This window comes from Mizuhopecten yessoensis, unplaced genomic scaffold (assembly GCF_002113885.1).
Source record: "Mizuhopecten yessoensis strain PY_sf001 unplaced genomic scaffold, ASM211388v2 scaffold716139, whole genome shotgun sequence".
Classification (NCBI taxonomy): Eukaryota; Metazoa; Mollusca; class Bivalvia; order Pectinida; family Pectinidae; genus Mizuhopecten; species Mizuhopecten yessoensis.
This window is the reverse complement of record NW_018479967.1, coordinates 124,039-139,512: the sequence shown is the minus strand read 5'-3', so window position 1 is coordinate 139,512 and position 15,474 is coordinate 124,039. Positions and strand designations below refer to the sequence as shown.

The window sequence follows — 15,474 nt, the reverse complement described above, 5'->3', positions numbered from 1 at the left end:
GTATGCACATATCAGCCCTGACTGACCCCCCGGGGCTGATGGGTGGGGCCAAAAAGGGTCGAATTGACTGAAATTTCAAAAATCTTCTTCTCAAGACCCAGATATGGTAGAATCAAATACTCTTCCTAGATGGAAGGGGCTTATTGTACTTTAAATTTGTTATGGTTTATAATGGCAAATGATACTTTGAATATTACATGTTGATAACTTGATTGGAATTATAACCCTAAGTTGACAGTTTGATACTTTGTAAATTTTGAGCCATCCCTACCCCCAAGGGCTGTAGGGTGGGGCCCAATGGAGTCTGTGTGCTAAAATAAAATTTCTTCATTTTCCTTGTTTAGAATCAGAAGTGCTAGTTTCAAATACTTTTCAGTCTTAAATCTGCATGCTAGATATTGAATAAGGTGGTTTTATTGTTTTTTGTCACTTTGAATAATATTTCTGTTCATGTTTAAAACAAAAATCAACTCTCTGTATAAATATATCAGGGGACCGTTAAGGCCCATGGGCCTCTTGTTGCAATAATTTTAGCCTAACATCATCAGATAGTGGGCTGTTCAAATAGTAGGGATGTCACAATACGCCAAGAGTGTATCACGATATATTGTAATACAGAATGAATATAGTGTGATATGTATCCCAATATATTGTCATAGGAAGGATGTGCTCAATTTTATAATAAGTTGTTGTCAGAATGTTATTAAACTTAATCATATATAACATGGATTACATAGATTTAAGATTTTTGTCAAACCAACCATCGATTACAAAACTTGGACTATTAAAACCCTGTGTTATGCTTATTGGCATATCTGTTAGAATTTGTAGTAATTTGCAAAATTAAAACACCAAGCAGATACATAAAAATATGCTTTTGAAAAATATTGCGATACAACAATATTTCATCTCTGTATTGTGGTACGATACGATTTACCTGTGTATTGCGATATTAAGACCTTGACACTGTTTGATACTTGTTAGAAATAGAACACAAAAATAACTTTATGGCTCTTCAATTTGTTCAGAGAGTGACCTTTTTTCTTTGCCAAGTAAGCTGAAACCTGTTTGTTTTTTTTAATTTAGGTTGAAATTTGTATGAGTATTTAACCAAATAATTACCGGACAATCCTTTTCCATTTTGCACTACATGATGGTTATGTTATTTTGATTGGCCTGTAGGTGTAGATTATTACAGCTACTTGGTACTGGTATTTTTATGGAATTTGTGTATGTTTCCAATATTTACTGACTTTGTGATTTCCTTTTTTGTTCTACAGGGAAAAGTACCGTGTGGTTGGCTTTGAAGTTGAAGCAAAAAGGTAATTGCATATGTTTGAAAATAAAATAAAAACAAACTTACAAACTAAACATATTTGAAATAATGATAAGACATTTAAACTTTCTTGTAAAAAAAACCCAGGAGATAGGAGGTGACGGGAAGGCATTTATAATTGATAATACCTGGTATGTGAAGGGATTTATATTTGGGTGAATTGGTCTAAAGTGATTGTTAATTGTAAGTGGACTTATAAAAATATTTACAAAATTTTACGGAAAATTAGGAAACTATATATATAAAATTAGTTTCCTAATTTTCCGTCATTGAAATGATCAATTGATAATCTAATAGGTGGTCATGTTTGACAGAAAGTTTACCGTTGGTCCTTGTGATAGCCTGTGTGATAGGTGGAGTGTTGTGATTGTAGTGTAAAATTTGACGCCATGGAGCTGAAGGAAGGTTCCTGTAAGGTAAAAGGACAAGGAGCAGCTGAACCTCAGGCCATCAATGAAAAAGGTGAGGTTATACATTGATGACAGGATAATTTAAACTACAATCACAAACTGAATTAAAAGAAAAAGTTTCATATCATAATAGTAGATAAAAATAATAGTACAAGTACAATCTGTGGAACTGAAAAAAATGATACATGTATGTATATTACAATTATACACATCTTAAAAAATACAGAGCACATATCTTACCTCTGCTGATAGTAACGGATACCTTCACAAAGTGTTGGGAGGCATGTTACATCACCCTTGTCTGCACATCAGCCCTAATAATTGTTTACGTTTAGATCAGCTATGGACTAAGTACTGCAGTTAAGAGTGGCACAACTTCACATACTTATGTGCCTTGGAATATGAGTAGAACATGTTCAATGATGTTTTTGTGACCTTGGTTTTTGTGTTGAGGTCGGTTATGGACTCAGTAATTCAGCTAGGGTCACACAACTTTACTTGTGAATGCTATACAGTGGGTACACAGTATTGCATGACTGTTTGTAACCTTGACTTTTGACCTTGACCTGTATCTTAATTGTGGGAGCTTGAACATCCAATGTCTTACAGAAACATTTCTAGTTTTTAAAATGAATAAAATTGCCATTTAGTTTAAATGCAGACACCACATGTAAATTTATATTTGTATGAAACCACCCATGAATAATAAAAAAATATTAACAAAGACCAACAAAGAATAATTATATGGCCTGTTGTCAAACTTGCTGGATCTTTTTCTGTCACAGCCCTGGGATGAACTCTGTGGTTAATAACTGTTATTTAAACATATAGAAAAAAAAATCACTAAGTTGGTCTCATTATATATGCAATCCATAGCAAGGTTGTATTTGTCATCATTATTTCACTTACCGGTATTTTAAAAAAGAATATCAATAATTTTTATTAAACTGCTAATATGTTGATTTCAGATGAAGATTTGATGAAATGGAGAGTAACCCCAAACCATCGAACATTTTCAGATATTTGTCTGTCCTTGCTAATTATTTTCAAGAACGATCTTGATTGATTTGCTGTCAGAACTGTTTCTTGTTTTGTTGTTCTAGAAGAGCAAGAGGTCCTGTTTTCGTATCAAGTGGACTGGGAAGCCAGTGACCTACGCTGGGCATCACGCTGGGACACCTACCTCACCATGAGCGACGTACAGATCCACTGGTTCTCCATCATCAACAGTGTTGTTGTAGTCATCTTCTTGTCTGGTATATTACATGTATTTAAAAAATAACTTGTTAGCTTTTGTTTACATAGATATTAAACCTGCATACTTTTTTGTTTATAAAAGACATCATTTGAATGGTCATGGTCTCACTGTCTACTGTGTTTGAAAGAATTTGTTACTGACATATATTGCACAAAAAATTATATATATTTATATATTTTGAGTGTTTTGCATATATATATACATATATATTTCATTTCTTTAGGAGCAAGATTTTCGTTTTTGTTTTTGAGTCATTATTAGTCTCATCAGGCTGTGACAAATTGACATCAGTAAATTCATTGACCCGGTATTGTAAAACTCCTGAAATAGATGCCTAGAGGTTTTGAACAATTACATTGTTGTTCACCTGTTGGCTGTATGTAATGTTTCAGGTATCCTGACAATGATCATGGTGAGGACACTGAGAAAGGACATTGCAAGATACAACAGAGATGACGATATTGTAAGTACATGTACCACCCTGACGTCACATATGGTTTCTCAGGTCTCGTGTGCAAATTCAGTTGCACACTTCTGTTTTATATAAGTAATGCAATGTCATTAGGTCAATGTGACATTGAACTCAAGGTCAAAGGTTGAACAAGTGCATACTTTTCAGTACCATGAGGTCTGGGCTCTGACTTTTAAACATCATACATACCTGTATGAAAATATAAGTATACCTGTAATATCACTAAGTCATTGTAATCTTGTCCTCAAGGTCAAAGATCAAATAAGCACATATTTTAAGTAACATCTTTTGTGGGTTGTAACTTTAAAACCATTGAAGTTATCTTGATAAAACTTGCAGTATACCTGCACCACCCACAGATGATGTGCAATGCACAATCAATTGGTCACTGTAACCTTGGACTCGAGGTCAAAGGTGAAATAAGTACGAAATTTCCAGTTTTATTGGTTAATAATGGTAGACATGTGTTTTTGTTCACAAAAAGAGATCTCTAGATTTATAAATGTTTTGCACACATATATTCATGTGATGAAGTGAAAAGTGAATAATTGTTATTTCGTTGCCATAAAGTCCTTTGTGCATAAGTAAGACAAATTAAAACTCATGCTTTGGTATTATATGATGTTTTTTTTTAAAAGAGGGCAGGTACATGGTATATGTATGTGATAAGAATTTAGTTGGCAATTTTAATTTTATTTTTATGTCAACACCAAAAATATTAGTTTTTAGTCATAAAACATGACAAGATTGTGTTGTAGGAGAAAAAAATTACACGACATTGCTGTTGTTGGAGAGAAAAAAAATGTTTTGGCCTGTCGTTGTTGTTGTTGTTGGAGAAAAACTTCTCGTTTTTGGCCATAAAAGATGACATTGACGATTTTTGGTGTCATAGGAGAAGAATGTTTTAGTGATGTAGGAGAAGGCAGTAGTGTCTGGGTATAAAGCATGATGTTAGTGATGTAGGAGAAGGCAGTAGTGTCTGGGTATAAAGGATGATGTTAGTGATGAAGAAGAGGTCAGTAGTGTCTGGGTATAAAGGATGATGTTAGTGATGTAGCAGAAGGCAGTAGTGTCTGGGTATAAAGGATGATGTTAGGAGAGGGCAGTAGTGTCTGGTTATAAAGCATGATGTTAGTGATGTAGGAGAAGACAGTAGTGTCTGGGTATAAAGGATGATGTTAGTGATGAAGAAGAGGTCAGTAGTGTCTGGGTATAAAGGATGATGTTAGTGAGGTAGGAGAAGGCAGTAGTGTCTGGGTATAAAGCATGATGATAGTGATGTAGGAGAAGGCAGTAGTGTCTGGGTGTAAAGGATGATGTTAGTGATGTAGGAGAAGGCAGTAGGGTCTGGGTATAAAGGATGATGTTAGTGATGTAGGGGAAGGCAGTAGTGTCTGGGTATAAAGGATGATGTTAGTGAGGTAGGAGAAGGCAGTAGTGTCTGGGTATAAAGCATGATGATAGTGATGTAGGAGAAGGCAGTAGTGTCTGGGTATAAAGGATGATGTTAGGGATGTAGGAGAAGGCAGTAGTGTCTGGGTATAAAGTATGATGTTAGGAGAAGGCAGTAGTGTCTGGTTATAAAGCATGATGTTAGTGATGTAGGAGAAGACAGTAGTGTCTGGGTATAAAGGATGATGTTAGTGATGTAGCAGAAGGCAGTAGTGTCTGGGTATAAAGGATGATGTTAGGGATGTAGGAGAAGGCAGTAGTGTCTGGGTATAAAGGGTGATGTTAGTGATGTAGGAGAAGGCAGTAGTGTCTGGTTATAAAGGATGATGTTAGTGATGTAGGAGAAGGCAGTAGGGTCTGGGTATAAAGGATGATGTTAGTGATGTAGCAGAAGGCAGTAGTGTCTGGGTATAAAGGATGATGTTAGTGATGTAGCAGAAGGCAGTAGTGTCTGGGTATAAAGGATGATGTTATTGATGTAGGAGAAGGCAGTAGTGGCTGAGTATAAAGCAAGATGTTAGTGATGTAGGAGAAGGCAGTAGTGTCTGGTTATAAAGGATGATGTTAGTGATGTAGGAGAAGGCAGTAGTGTCTGGGTATAAAGGATGATGTTAGTGAGGTAGGAGAAGGCAGTAGTGTCTGGGTATAAAGCATGATGATAGTGATGTAGGAGAAGGCAGTAGTGTCTGGGGATAAAGGATGATGTTAGTGATGTAGGAGAAGGCAGTAGGGTCTGGGTATAAAGGATGATGTTAGTGATGTAGGGGAAGGCAGTAGTGTCTGGGTATAAAGGATGATGTTAGGGATGTAGGAGAAGGCAGTAGTGTCTGGGTATAAAGGATGATGTTGTTTTTTAGGCTAGAATTGTTTTTTGAGGTGTTTTTCCCCATTAAACATTACTTTGTTTTGTTGTAGGAGGAGACCATGGAGGAAACAGGCTGGAAACTGGTACATGGTGACGTGTTTAGGCCACCAAAACATACCAAGTTGTTGGCTTCACTGGTCGGGTCAGGACTCCAAATCTTCTGCATGGCTCTCATCACTATTGGTATGTACTTAGTTCTAAGGGAGGCAAAAAAGGTCAACATATATTATATTAGGATGTTCTGAGAGATCGGCATACAAATTATTTACAATTCTTGGAAGATAAAGTTTTATACTACCTACCTGAACATTGATCAAAGGTTGTGGCATTTCTTTGCTGTTTTGCCGAGCTCTTGTATTCGTCTTTGTCGGGAAGGTACTGCAAATTTTTAGTGTTTATTAATCGCGGGGAAGTGTGAATTATGCGGTTTGCCGACAGATGGTAGGAGCACTGTAAGTCTGGCACTCGTATCAACTACCGAGGCGAGAAAAAGTGGGCAGGGTGGTACGGGGTGCTGGAAAAAGGTGCAGGGTGGCCGGTCAAAGTGCAGGGGGTATTTTAACTTTTGAATTTGGAGGCAGGGTGCCGCACCCTGTCATTCCCGTCTAGCTGCAACACTGATATATCTTGGAGAAGGAGGGTGGGGTGTAGCAGCACCACTTAAGTCCCTTTAATGATCTACTGCATGTCACTCATCATTATTGGGATGTGTTATGGTTCCAAAAAGATGCCGAAACAGCAGGTATTTAAGGGAAGCAAGTAAAGGCTATCTCTCCTTTATAAGTTGTATCAAACAGTAAGTCAAAACTGTAAAAATGTTAAGAGATTTATGACATTTATCACTGCCCTTTTCAGGTCCATTATGAATTATGAATACCCCACCCCAACCATTTTGTTTGGGGGGGGGGGGGGGATATAAATTATGAATCATATAAGCTATTGTAAGTTAGACATTTTTTAAGTGGTAAATAATTTTAACATAAAAGCATTCCATTTGCTGGCCAATTTTTTCCCCAACCTTTTTGCTTTCCAAATTATGATGAGTTCCTGATACTGATTCATGAGTAGTGCAAAGCAAAAGAATTTTAGATGACTGAAATTTGAGACATTGAGGAGAAAGAGAGAGAGAGAGCCTTATCCTCATTAGGAATAAAGTTAATGTAACTTTGTGTGGAAAATGTAAAAAGCATGAGTAAAAATATGAAATATGAGTAGGTTTGCAAGTAGAAGTTACCTAGCTATTTGACCTTTGACATTTGTTGCAGTGTTTGCCATGTTGGGGATGCTGTCACCCGCCTCCAGAGGGGCTCTGCTCACTGCCTCCACATTCTTATTTGTATTTATGGGGTAAGTACAGTGAACAATATTTATCATTATTCCCTTATTGTGATGGTACAGTGTATTCATTTGTGAAGTTTCCAGTATTTTCTACACATATAAGATGAACAATTACTATAGGATCTACAATCTCACTTATTCTTGATAGTAATTGTGCTAGATTAAGCATTAGGGCTATTCCATGTGACCATAAATGGACGGGGAGGGAAGTACTTATGATTGATAATACATTGAACATCATTATAGGTGTTGGTATCTATTTAAAGATAAATTTTGTCATTTATAAAGCAAGCCCTAGGATAAAAATCATTGTGTGGTGTTGGAGGGGGGAAGAGTCACAAAAAAGTGCCTCTTTGCCTTCCATATATTAATTTCTGGAATACCTCTCATAAGAAAAGGATGGTGGTATGAATGAGAAATTATTTTTGTTGATAATAATTTCTCTATGGTGCTCTCTTTTTCAGAGTATTTGCTGGTTATTTCTCAGCACGTTTATACAAAACAATGAAGGGCAATACATGGAAGAAAGCAGCTTTACAGGTTTGTAAAGAATACTCCACTAAAAGCGAATTGTATTCAATGGTTTCTGTGTATGATGAATTGAAGGAAACAGCACACAGAAGTTTTTGCTCATTGGGAAAAACTTGCATTAATAATTTAGCACTGTTCTACATTTGTAAGGAAAAGAAAAAAGGTTATATAAGTAAAGATCAAATTATCTTTTCAAGTAATTATAAGATGAAGGAGGAAGGGGTATATCAGTATAACAGTTTGTCAAAGTAACTTTAATAGGGCTTCCCTTCTTAAAAGCCAGGTCCCAAGAAGGCAATAATATTTATTAATTTTTAATAACTTTTTTAAGATAGAGCTTCGAGCAGACAGACTTTGACTGCAAGTATTTTGTTTACTTTGTCTTTTGCAGACATCTCTTTTCTATCCTGGCATTTTGTTTGGAACCACATTCTTCCTTAATTTTTTCATATGGGGAAAACACTCCTCAGGAGCAGTAAGTATGACGGTTACTGTATCAGTCTATATAAAACCATGTAGTGTTCATAGCTAAAAGAAACTAATACTCATATGTCTTTAAAGCAAACAATAAGTTAATGTTATCTTTTCAAAGTATTTAAATTAAAAATTGTATTGTATATTTTAAGAATTGAAAGTGACCAAAAGCACCTAGATGTATGAACAATTTTGTAATATATCTCAAAAAAAGAAATATGATGAAGGTTTGTTGAACAAGAGCCAGATTTATAGGTTAGGAATTTGAATTGTCACACCCAGGATGAGTACCTGTTTTACAATTACAGCTACCGTTCACCACTATGCTGGCCCTGCTATGTATGTGGTTTGGAATCTCAACTCCACTGGTCTTCATTGGATCCTACTTTGGCTACAGGAAACAGGTATATTTTTGTAAAATTATACTTGTGGTTAGCAATTCTTTTATTGATAAAGCAAGGATTGTGGATTTAGTATCCATTGGGAATCAACTTTTAAGGAGGAGTTCAGTTCAGTTTCCCACAAGGGAATAGTAGCTGTTGGTTGAATCAGTGAAAGGATACATGGAGAACAAGGGTTGTGGTGATGACCAAGGTTGTTAGTTTAACCTCTTTGAAGAGCAAAGGTTGTAACTTTAGTTTCCATGGAGGACAAGCATTGTGGTGTAGTCTCCATGGAGGACAAGCATTGTGGTGTAGTCTCCATGGGGAACAAGGGTTGTGGTGTAGTCGCCATGGAGGACAAGGGTTGTGGTGTAGTCTCCTTGGAGAACAAGGGTTATGGTGTAGTCTCCATGGAGAACAAGGGTTATGGTGTAGTCTCCTTGGAGGACAAGGGTTGTGGTTTAGTCTCCATGGAGGACAAGGGTTGTGGTGTAGTCTCCATGGAGGACAAGAGTTATGAGATAATTTTCCTTTGAGGAAAAGTATTGTGTATCCTCCTTGAAGAATAAAGGTTATAAGTCTTCATGGCGAACAAGCATTGTGGCTTAGTCTTCACTGAGGACAAGGATAAGAAGTTTTACTTTTCCCCTTACAATGTTAAGAGGTATATACTGGCATCTGGTCCTCTTTCCGTCTGACTATAGACACAATCTTGTCTGTACAACTCCTACAGTTTTTAGCAGATTTTCATAAACTTCACTGATGCAGTCGAGACACTCTGAAGTTGTGCACCTGCGACTTACATTTTATCCAGCTATTTTCAATGGCAATTGTATAAAATCATTGTTGACACCACTCACCCGAAAGTACCCCACACATTTGAATGACCCTTGGTACGCAGACCCCTTGGTCCACAGAGGGGATGTCAAAGTATGTAAATTAGTGTGACTTCCCTTATTTTAGAGTTATGCACCTTTGTTTAAAAATGTTGTTCACATTGCTTTTACCAAAATAATGCATGGATCTGAATGATACTTGGTACATGCAACACTTCCATTGAAAGAAAGTGAATAAAGGGTATAATTTGGAGTTACCTCTGAGATTTATGGAGTTGTGCCATTTTCTTTAAAAATGTTCTCAAAAGAATTTTTCCTATGGTTGTCTGCACAGAGGACACGTTTTGTAGATAAGTCCCAAAGGATAATGCATATCATCTCAGATTGGGAACAGAACCTCGAAAGAATGTTCGGGTTTGTTAGAAACACTTCAGCAGTTGTTCATATAAAATATTAGCAGTATGACAATGCTTTTTTCCCTCTTATTAAAAATTTCTTTGGATGTACTGAGTAAAATATAATTAGCCGGGGATGTAATTTGTTGCAGCCTTACCAACACCCAGTAAGAACTAACCAGATCCCTCGTCAAGTGCCTGAACAAATGTGGTACATGAATCCGTCCCTTGGGTAAGTGTAATATATCACTAGCACTGGTTTACTGGGGGTTTTGGAAAGCTTTGGTGTCGTGTTTATTCATATAAAATCTATACTCATAAAAATTAAATTGAAGAGAAGCATGATAACAAATTTTTGGCAGGGCATTTGATGTTTTTCCAAATTATATTTTTTTTATTTTTAGAGAGGAAACAAATTCAGTCTTATAAATATGTGCACTGTATCCATATTTATATACCTTTTATGTCTTTATTATGCTTTATGGTAAGACATTCACAGTATAACTTGTCATAAAGTGATATAACACTGAGAGAAGTTGAACTATGGTTCTAGGCTACTAAGGTCTTCAGAATTTCATAAATACTATTGTTTATGCGAGATTTAATATTATGTGTGCACTTATTTTGGATTGAGATTGTACATTGGTTTACCTTCAGTGATATCAGAATTGTATTCATCTTGTAGGGTGATGATGGCAGGTATCCTACCCTTTGGAGCCATGTTTATTGAGCTCTTCTTCATTTTCACAGTGAGTGCACAGTGCATTTCTTATTACAAATATTGGAAAATAGTAATTTTATAGTTTGGTTGAATGATAACCCGTAAAAAGATTGCATATGCTGATACATAGGATTTTTGCCCACAGTGTATAATTTCTTGCTATAAAATTTGTTGTTAAGGTTAAAGAGCTACATTTTGGTTTACTTTCTGTTAAGTATTGACATGTTTGTTTTACAGGCCATCTGGGAGAACCAGTTTTACTACCTTTTCGGGTTTCTATTCTTGGTGTTTGTAATCCTGGTGATATCTGTGTCCCAGATCTCCATAGTGATGGTCTACTTTCAGCTGTGTGGGGAGGTAAGTACCATAATCCATTGGTCATGCTGTCAGAAAAACTACCACGCGATATACAAAATTTTGCTTTAAATAAATATGCTGAATAAAAACATTTGTAGACTTACAGTGTATTTCAGTAAAACATTCTATTATGTCACAGTGCTCCAGGTAGCACCACAGCATTTGATTAATAATCTGCATAGAAGTAATAGGCTGGAAACTCTTTACCATGAATAGTAGGTGTTTATTGGGAGTCCTGGGGTCAGCAGATCTTAAAAACATTTTTTCAAGAATAGTCCAAAGGAAAACAATAATCAATTCCCACATGTTATTGTCTTCCAAGCTGATGTGACAGATTAATAGTTTTGTGATATAATTTAAATAAGTGTCGAGCACACTGTACCCTGATTGTGTGATTTCCCCTTCCCTTGGTATTATGGTACACTATAACTTGACGATGTTTTATTGTCCAGGACTATCATTGGTGGTGGAGATCATTCATCGTGTCTGGAGGATCAGCAATCTACGTTCTAGCTTACTCTCTATTTTACTTTGTAACTAAGGTAAGTGAGTTGCCTGATATGTATAATTACGATGTCAAATTAATAAGTCAGGTGTTCTGGTTGGTGTTTGTATAGCTCACATAAATAGCTCTCCGCTACAAGTTCTGAAGACAATGTATCAGGGGTCTTGTTAATAATTATGCTATACATGGTTACTTAAGTCTATTTACACACACATTGATACACCAATAATTTTTAGGACATCACTCCGATTTGCTGGAGTAAAACATCACCAGGACATCTCCCTTGATGTGGCATTTTTATAACCTTTTATGCAATGCAGAGAATCATAAATTTGGTTATGGTTTTAAACCCATTAGATTGATGTTTGTAATACGAAAGGTTCAAAAGGAATCTTGTTAATTTCATTGTTTTCCAAGTCGAAGAGGTTTGTTAATCAGAAACGAATATGATGTTTGAATATTTTGTACAAAATGAATATTTTATTACTGCAAAACTCTAACTGAAACTATATATGCTTTGCAGCTTGAGATAACCGAATTCATTCCCACTCTGTTGTACTTCGGCTACACGTTCCTTATGGTCTTTACCTTCTGGCTTCTGACCGGTGCCATCGGCTTCTTTGCTGCTTACCTCTTCATCCGAAAAATTTACGGGGCCATCAAGATTGACTGACGGATGAATTCTTCTAGATGGCATTTATCAAATTATTTCTTGGAATCTTGTGACATATGGTTGGGACACAAATGGTTATTTTATGTATATATGTAGTGTATTCCTTGAGGTATGTTTTCATTTTGCTGTGTGGGCAAGAGAGCAGCATGTATGTATAATGGTACAAGTTCAACACTTCAACATACACAGTTTTTATATGAGATGGTAAGTCTTTGTTATATATCGATCCTGTATTTTGTTACTAGAAAGTGAGAGATACTAATTAAGTCTTTGTTATTTACAGACCTGTATTTTGTTACTAGAAAGTGAGAGATATTAATTAAGTCTTTGTTAAGTATCAAACCTGTTTTTGGTGTTTTTGTCATGGAATCAAATTTTGAGCTTTGTTGTTCTGGAAGATTTTAAAAATTTCCATTCCCACTTTTATCTTGCTGCATTTCCCACATATCTCTTTCATGACTTTTTAAAATTAGGATTATCTTAAAAATTCATGTAAAAAAAAAGTATTAATCGAAAACAGAAAGAGAGCTTGTACACAAAAAAACCTTGTACATAGCTAAGACATACATGTTAATATGTCAAACTAAATGTTCAGACCTTTAATTAATATCATATATGAGAGTGAATCACAAGCATCTTTCATTTTTATCTTTAGTGGTGTATAATATTTGCTCCTAAACTGCCTTGCTGCTAAGTGGTAGCTAGCTGACAATTTTGGTGCACTTCCAAATTAGATATAAGGCCAAAGAAAAAACAATCATGTTTCCTGTCATACCAACAATTGATGCTGTGCCAGCAATATATCTTTTTCCCATATTTCAGATTTACTGGTACATGGTAAAATAAAGATTATAGAATTCAATAACAAATTGGTTTGCTTTTATGTACTTACTATATTTTTTTTCCAATAGAGGTATGTTTTTGGCCATTGCTGTTTTTTCACCCATTTTCTCTTAAAGTCACAAGTACTATGCATTTGAGATGAATGTTATATATGAATGAGTGAGACGTCTAAATGTGTGTGAAATGGCCTGAAAAGTTTATATTTGTACATTATTATTATCATCTGCAGATTTTTGTTGAAAATGTTTTTACAGAGTAACGAGATTATAGAATTTTGTGGTTTGATTCCATTCTAAATAACAATATGGAGTGATATGTTCATAATAAATCTATAGCAGGTTTCCTGCCCAAATTTAAAAAAAAAAAGTGTTTTTGGTTGGTAGGTATTTACTGTGATATATCCCACTGTTAAAAAATTGAGGAAGAGGTCATTGACTGCTATAGCTTTGTTGTAAATTTAGAGTAAAACACTACCTAGGTAGGGAATAAAAATGGCTTATTATGGTCTTGATTTTGTTACAAAGTATTATAGACTTCATTTCAAATCCATGACTACTTTTGATTTTAACTGCAATTCCTAACATCAACAGACTTTGTTTGGCATTGTGATTACTTTTAAATGGTAGCTAACCAGGTTATCTCATCTTGTTAAAAATGAAAACACAACTTATTCACTTGGAGCCTTTTTGTTTTTACAAAATGACAGGTTTATCTGCTAATATGTAACATTTAAAGCTGAATTAAAATACTAATGAAAGTCTTTGCTAATGCTCACCAGAAAATAGCACCAAAACAGTAGTAGTTTCCTAAAACAACTTCGGTCGTGTCGAATGTAAAGGACGTAACAGCGTTTACCAAACAATGTGCAGGTTGACGTTTTGAGTTTTGTTGTGTCAAGATATGGTATAAATCTTTGGATATCTAAAAGAGATTTGTCTGAGCATTCTCATTTAAAGTGGAAACACAACATGATATTCAGATGGAATAAAATTGAATTAATAAAAGATTTCCCTGCTTCTGCATTTTTGACATTATTTATAAAAAATAATATTTTCTATTTATAAAACATAATATTATCTAAATAATCCTTGAATAGTTATCTTTCCTCAAAAGAAACTGAATAGTTGATAAGAAATATGTCATCTGAGTGTGGTAACTGTAAGCATGCTATTTAACAGCTGTAAGTTCACTTGTAAGACATTTGGGTGAAGTCAACAAGTTTACTGCTATGCAGATGGTTGAATGAATCAATTTAGGATTTCCATAAATTACAGAATATCACTCGGTGGTTCATAGCTTGTGTTGTTGAGTGATGTAAAACTGACAAAAGAAGGCTTTGCGGTGTCTTAGTAGAAACATAGTTTGAATGATGTACTTAATGTGTAGATGATGGTTTGGTTCATGTGTCTGAATGAGGTTTGTTCATTTTGAGAGGAAGGTACATACTGTCATGTGCATTGTTTAACAGTTTCAAGCTACTTATACTTTGTATATATCATATACTGTTGCTTAATTTATACAAGAAGATGCATAAAATGTAGTTTGTGTAGACAGGCCTGTTCAATCCTCCTCCGCATCAGGTTGTTTAGACTTATGCATTTGTCTGTCGTCTGATATCTTTGGGAGTACCATAATATATAGTTTATATCGGAATATTTCGCGGTGAAATATTGTGATGACTAATTGAAATTAAATTGTGCTTGTCTCTAATGACTGTTTCTTTACTTATGGGTTATTAATGTAACCTGCTTTAGTTACAATCTTATTCATCAGATCAAGTATAAGTTGGGAGAAAACTATTTTTATCAGGTATAAAGTTGGAGATTTTAAACTTGTTTTCAATCCGAATTGATTTAATCAACGGATACAAGTTTACTTTATAAGAGGGGAAACATGGAAATCCATTGTAAATATAAAAGGTGTAGATTATTTGAAAATGACTGCATAAATACCTCTTTTTTGTATCATTTAGTGCTAATAAGTGTAAAGTGATATAACTGAGGAAAAATGGTTATTTTTTGCCAACATAGTAGGACAGTGTAAAGTACAGCTTCAAAGTCATTTTCTGATAACATTTCCAATCGTTAATAATCAATATCATATGAAGTACAACAGAACAAATCTAGTTTGTAAAATATTTGAAATTTTGTAGTTAATCATTCATTAGGAGACATAGTGAACACTGAGTGATGACTTATACTGGCTTTGTCAATAATACTTTGAAGTTGTGCTTAAGTATTGGAGCAAGAATGGACAAGTTTACTTGCATGGCATCATGGTGATAGATTTAATTGTGATGGTGATTAAAACCATGGTTATTTTATTTATGAATCATAATAACTGGTATCATGTTTGATAATAAATAATATAAACTCTATTTGTCTTACCTTTATTAGCTCACCTGGACGAAGATATTTGGCCAGAAGGATGTTGTCATGAAGGGCTACCAAGTTTGTTCAAACAAATGACCTTCACTCATATTCAAGGTCACAGGGGTCAATTGTCTTAAAAACCTCTAATCAACTTCTTTTGTATAACCAAAAGGTCCAGGGTGATGATATTTGGCCTGAAGGATGTTGGCATGAAGGGCTACCAAGTTTGTTCAAACAGAGTTTTTACTCTGTG

At 35.1% G+C, this 15,474-nt stretch overlaps 1 protein-coding gene across 1 annotated transcript in view; it reads left to right on the top strand.

Moving 5' to 3' along the window:
• LOC110441814 (transmembrane 9 superfamily member 4-like) overlaps nt 1–15,226 on the top strand; it is a 25,214-nt gene extending 9,988 nt beyond the window's left edge. Inside the window, exons 8-21 of the mRNA XM_021485071.1 lie at nt 1,281–1,322; nt 1,710–1,798; nt 2,850–3,002; nt 3,397–3,467; nt 5,844–5,976; nt 7,059–7,140; nt 7,596–7,671; nt 8,054–8,137; nt 8,445–8,540; nt 9,903–9,982; nt 10,436–10,499; nt 10,709–10,828; nt 11,281–11,370; nt 11,857–15,226. Coding sequence (XP_021340746.1) covers nt 1,281–1,322; nt 1,710–1,798; nt 2,850–3,002; nt 3,397–3,467; nt 5,844–5,976; nt 7,059–7,140; nt 7,596–7,671; nt 8,054–8,137; nt 8,445–8,540; nt 9,903–9,982; nt 10,436–10,499; nt 10,709–10,828; nt 11,281–11,370; nt 11,857–12,006 — 1,330 coding nt within the window. The 3' untranslated portion in view covers nt 12,007–15,226. The remainder of the gene's footprint in view (nt 1–1,280; nt 1,323–1,709; nt 1,799–2,849; nt 3,003–3,396; nt 3,468–5,843; nt 5,977–7,058; nt 7,141–7,595; nt 7,672–8,053; nt 8,138–8,444; nt 8,541–9,902; nt 9,983–10,435; nt 10,500–10,708; nt 10,829–11,280; nt 11,371–11,856) is intronic.
• The last annotated feature ends 248 nt before the right edge of the window (nt 15,227–15,474 follow it).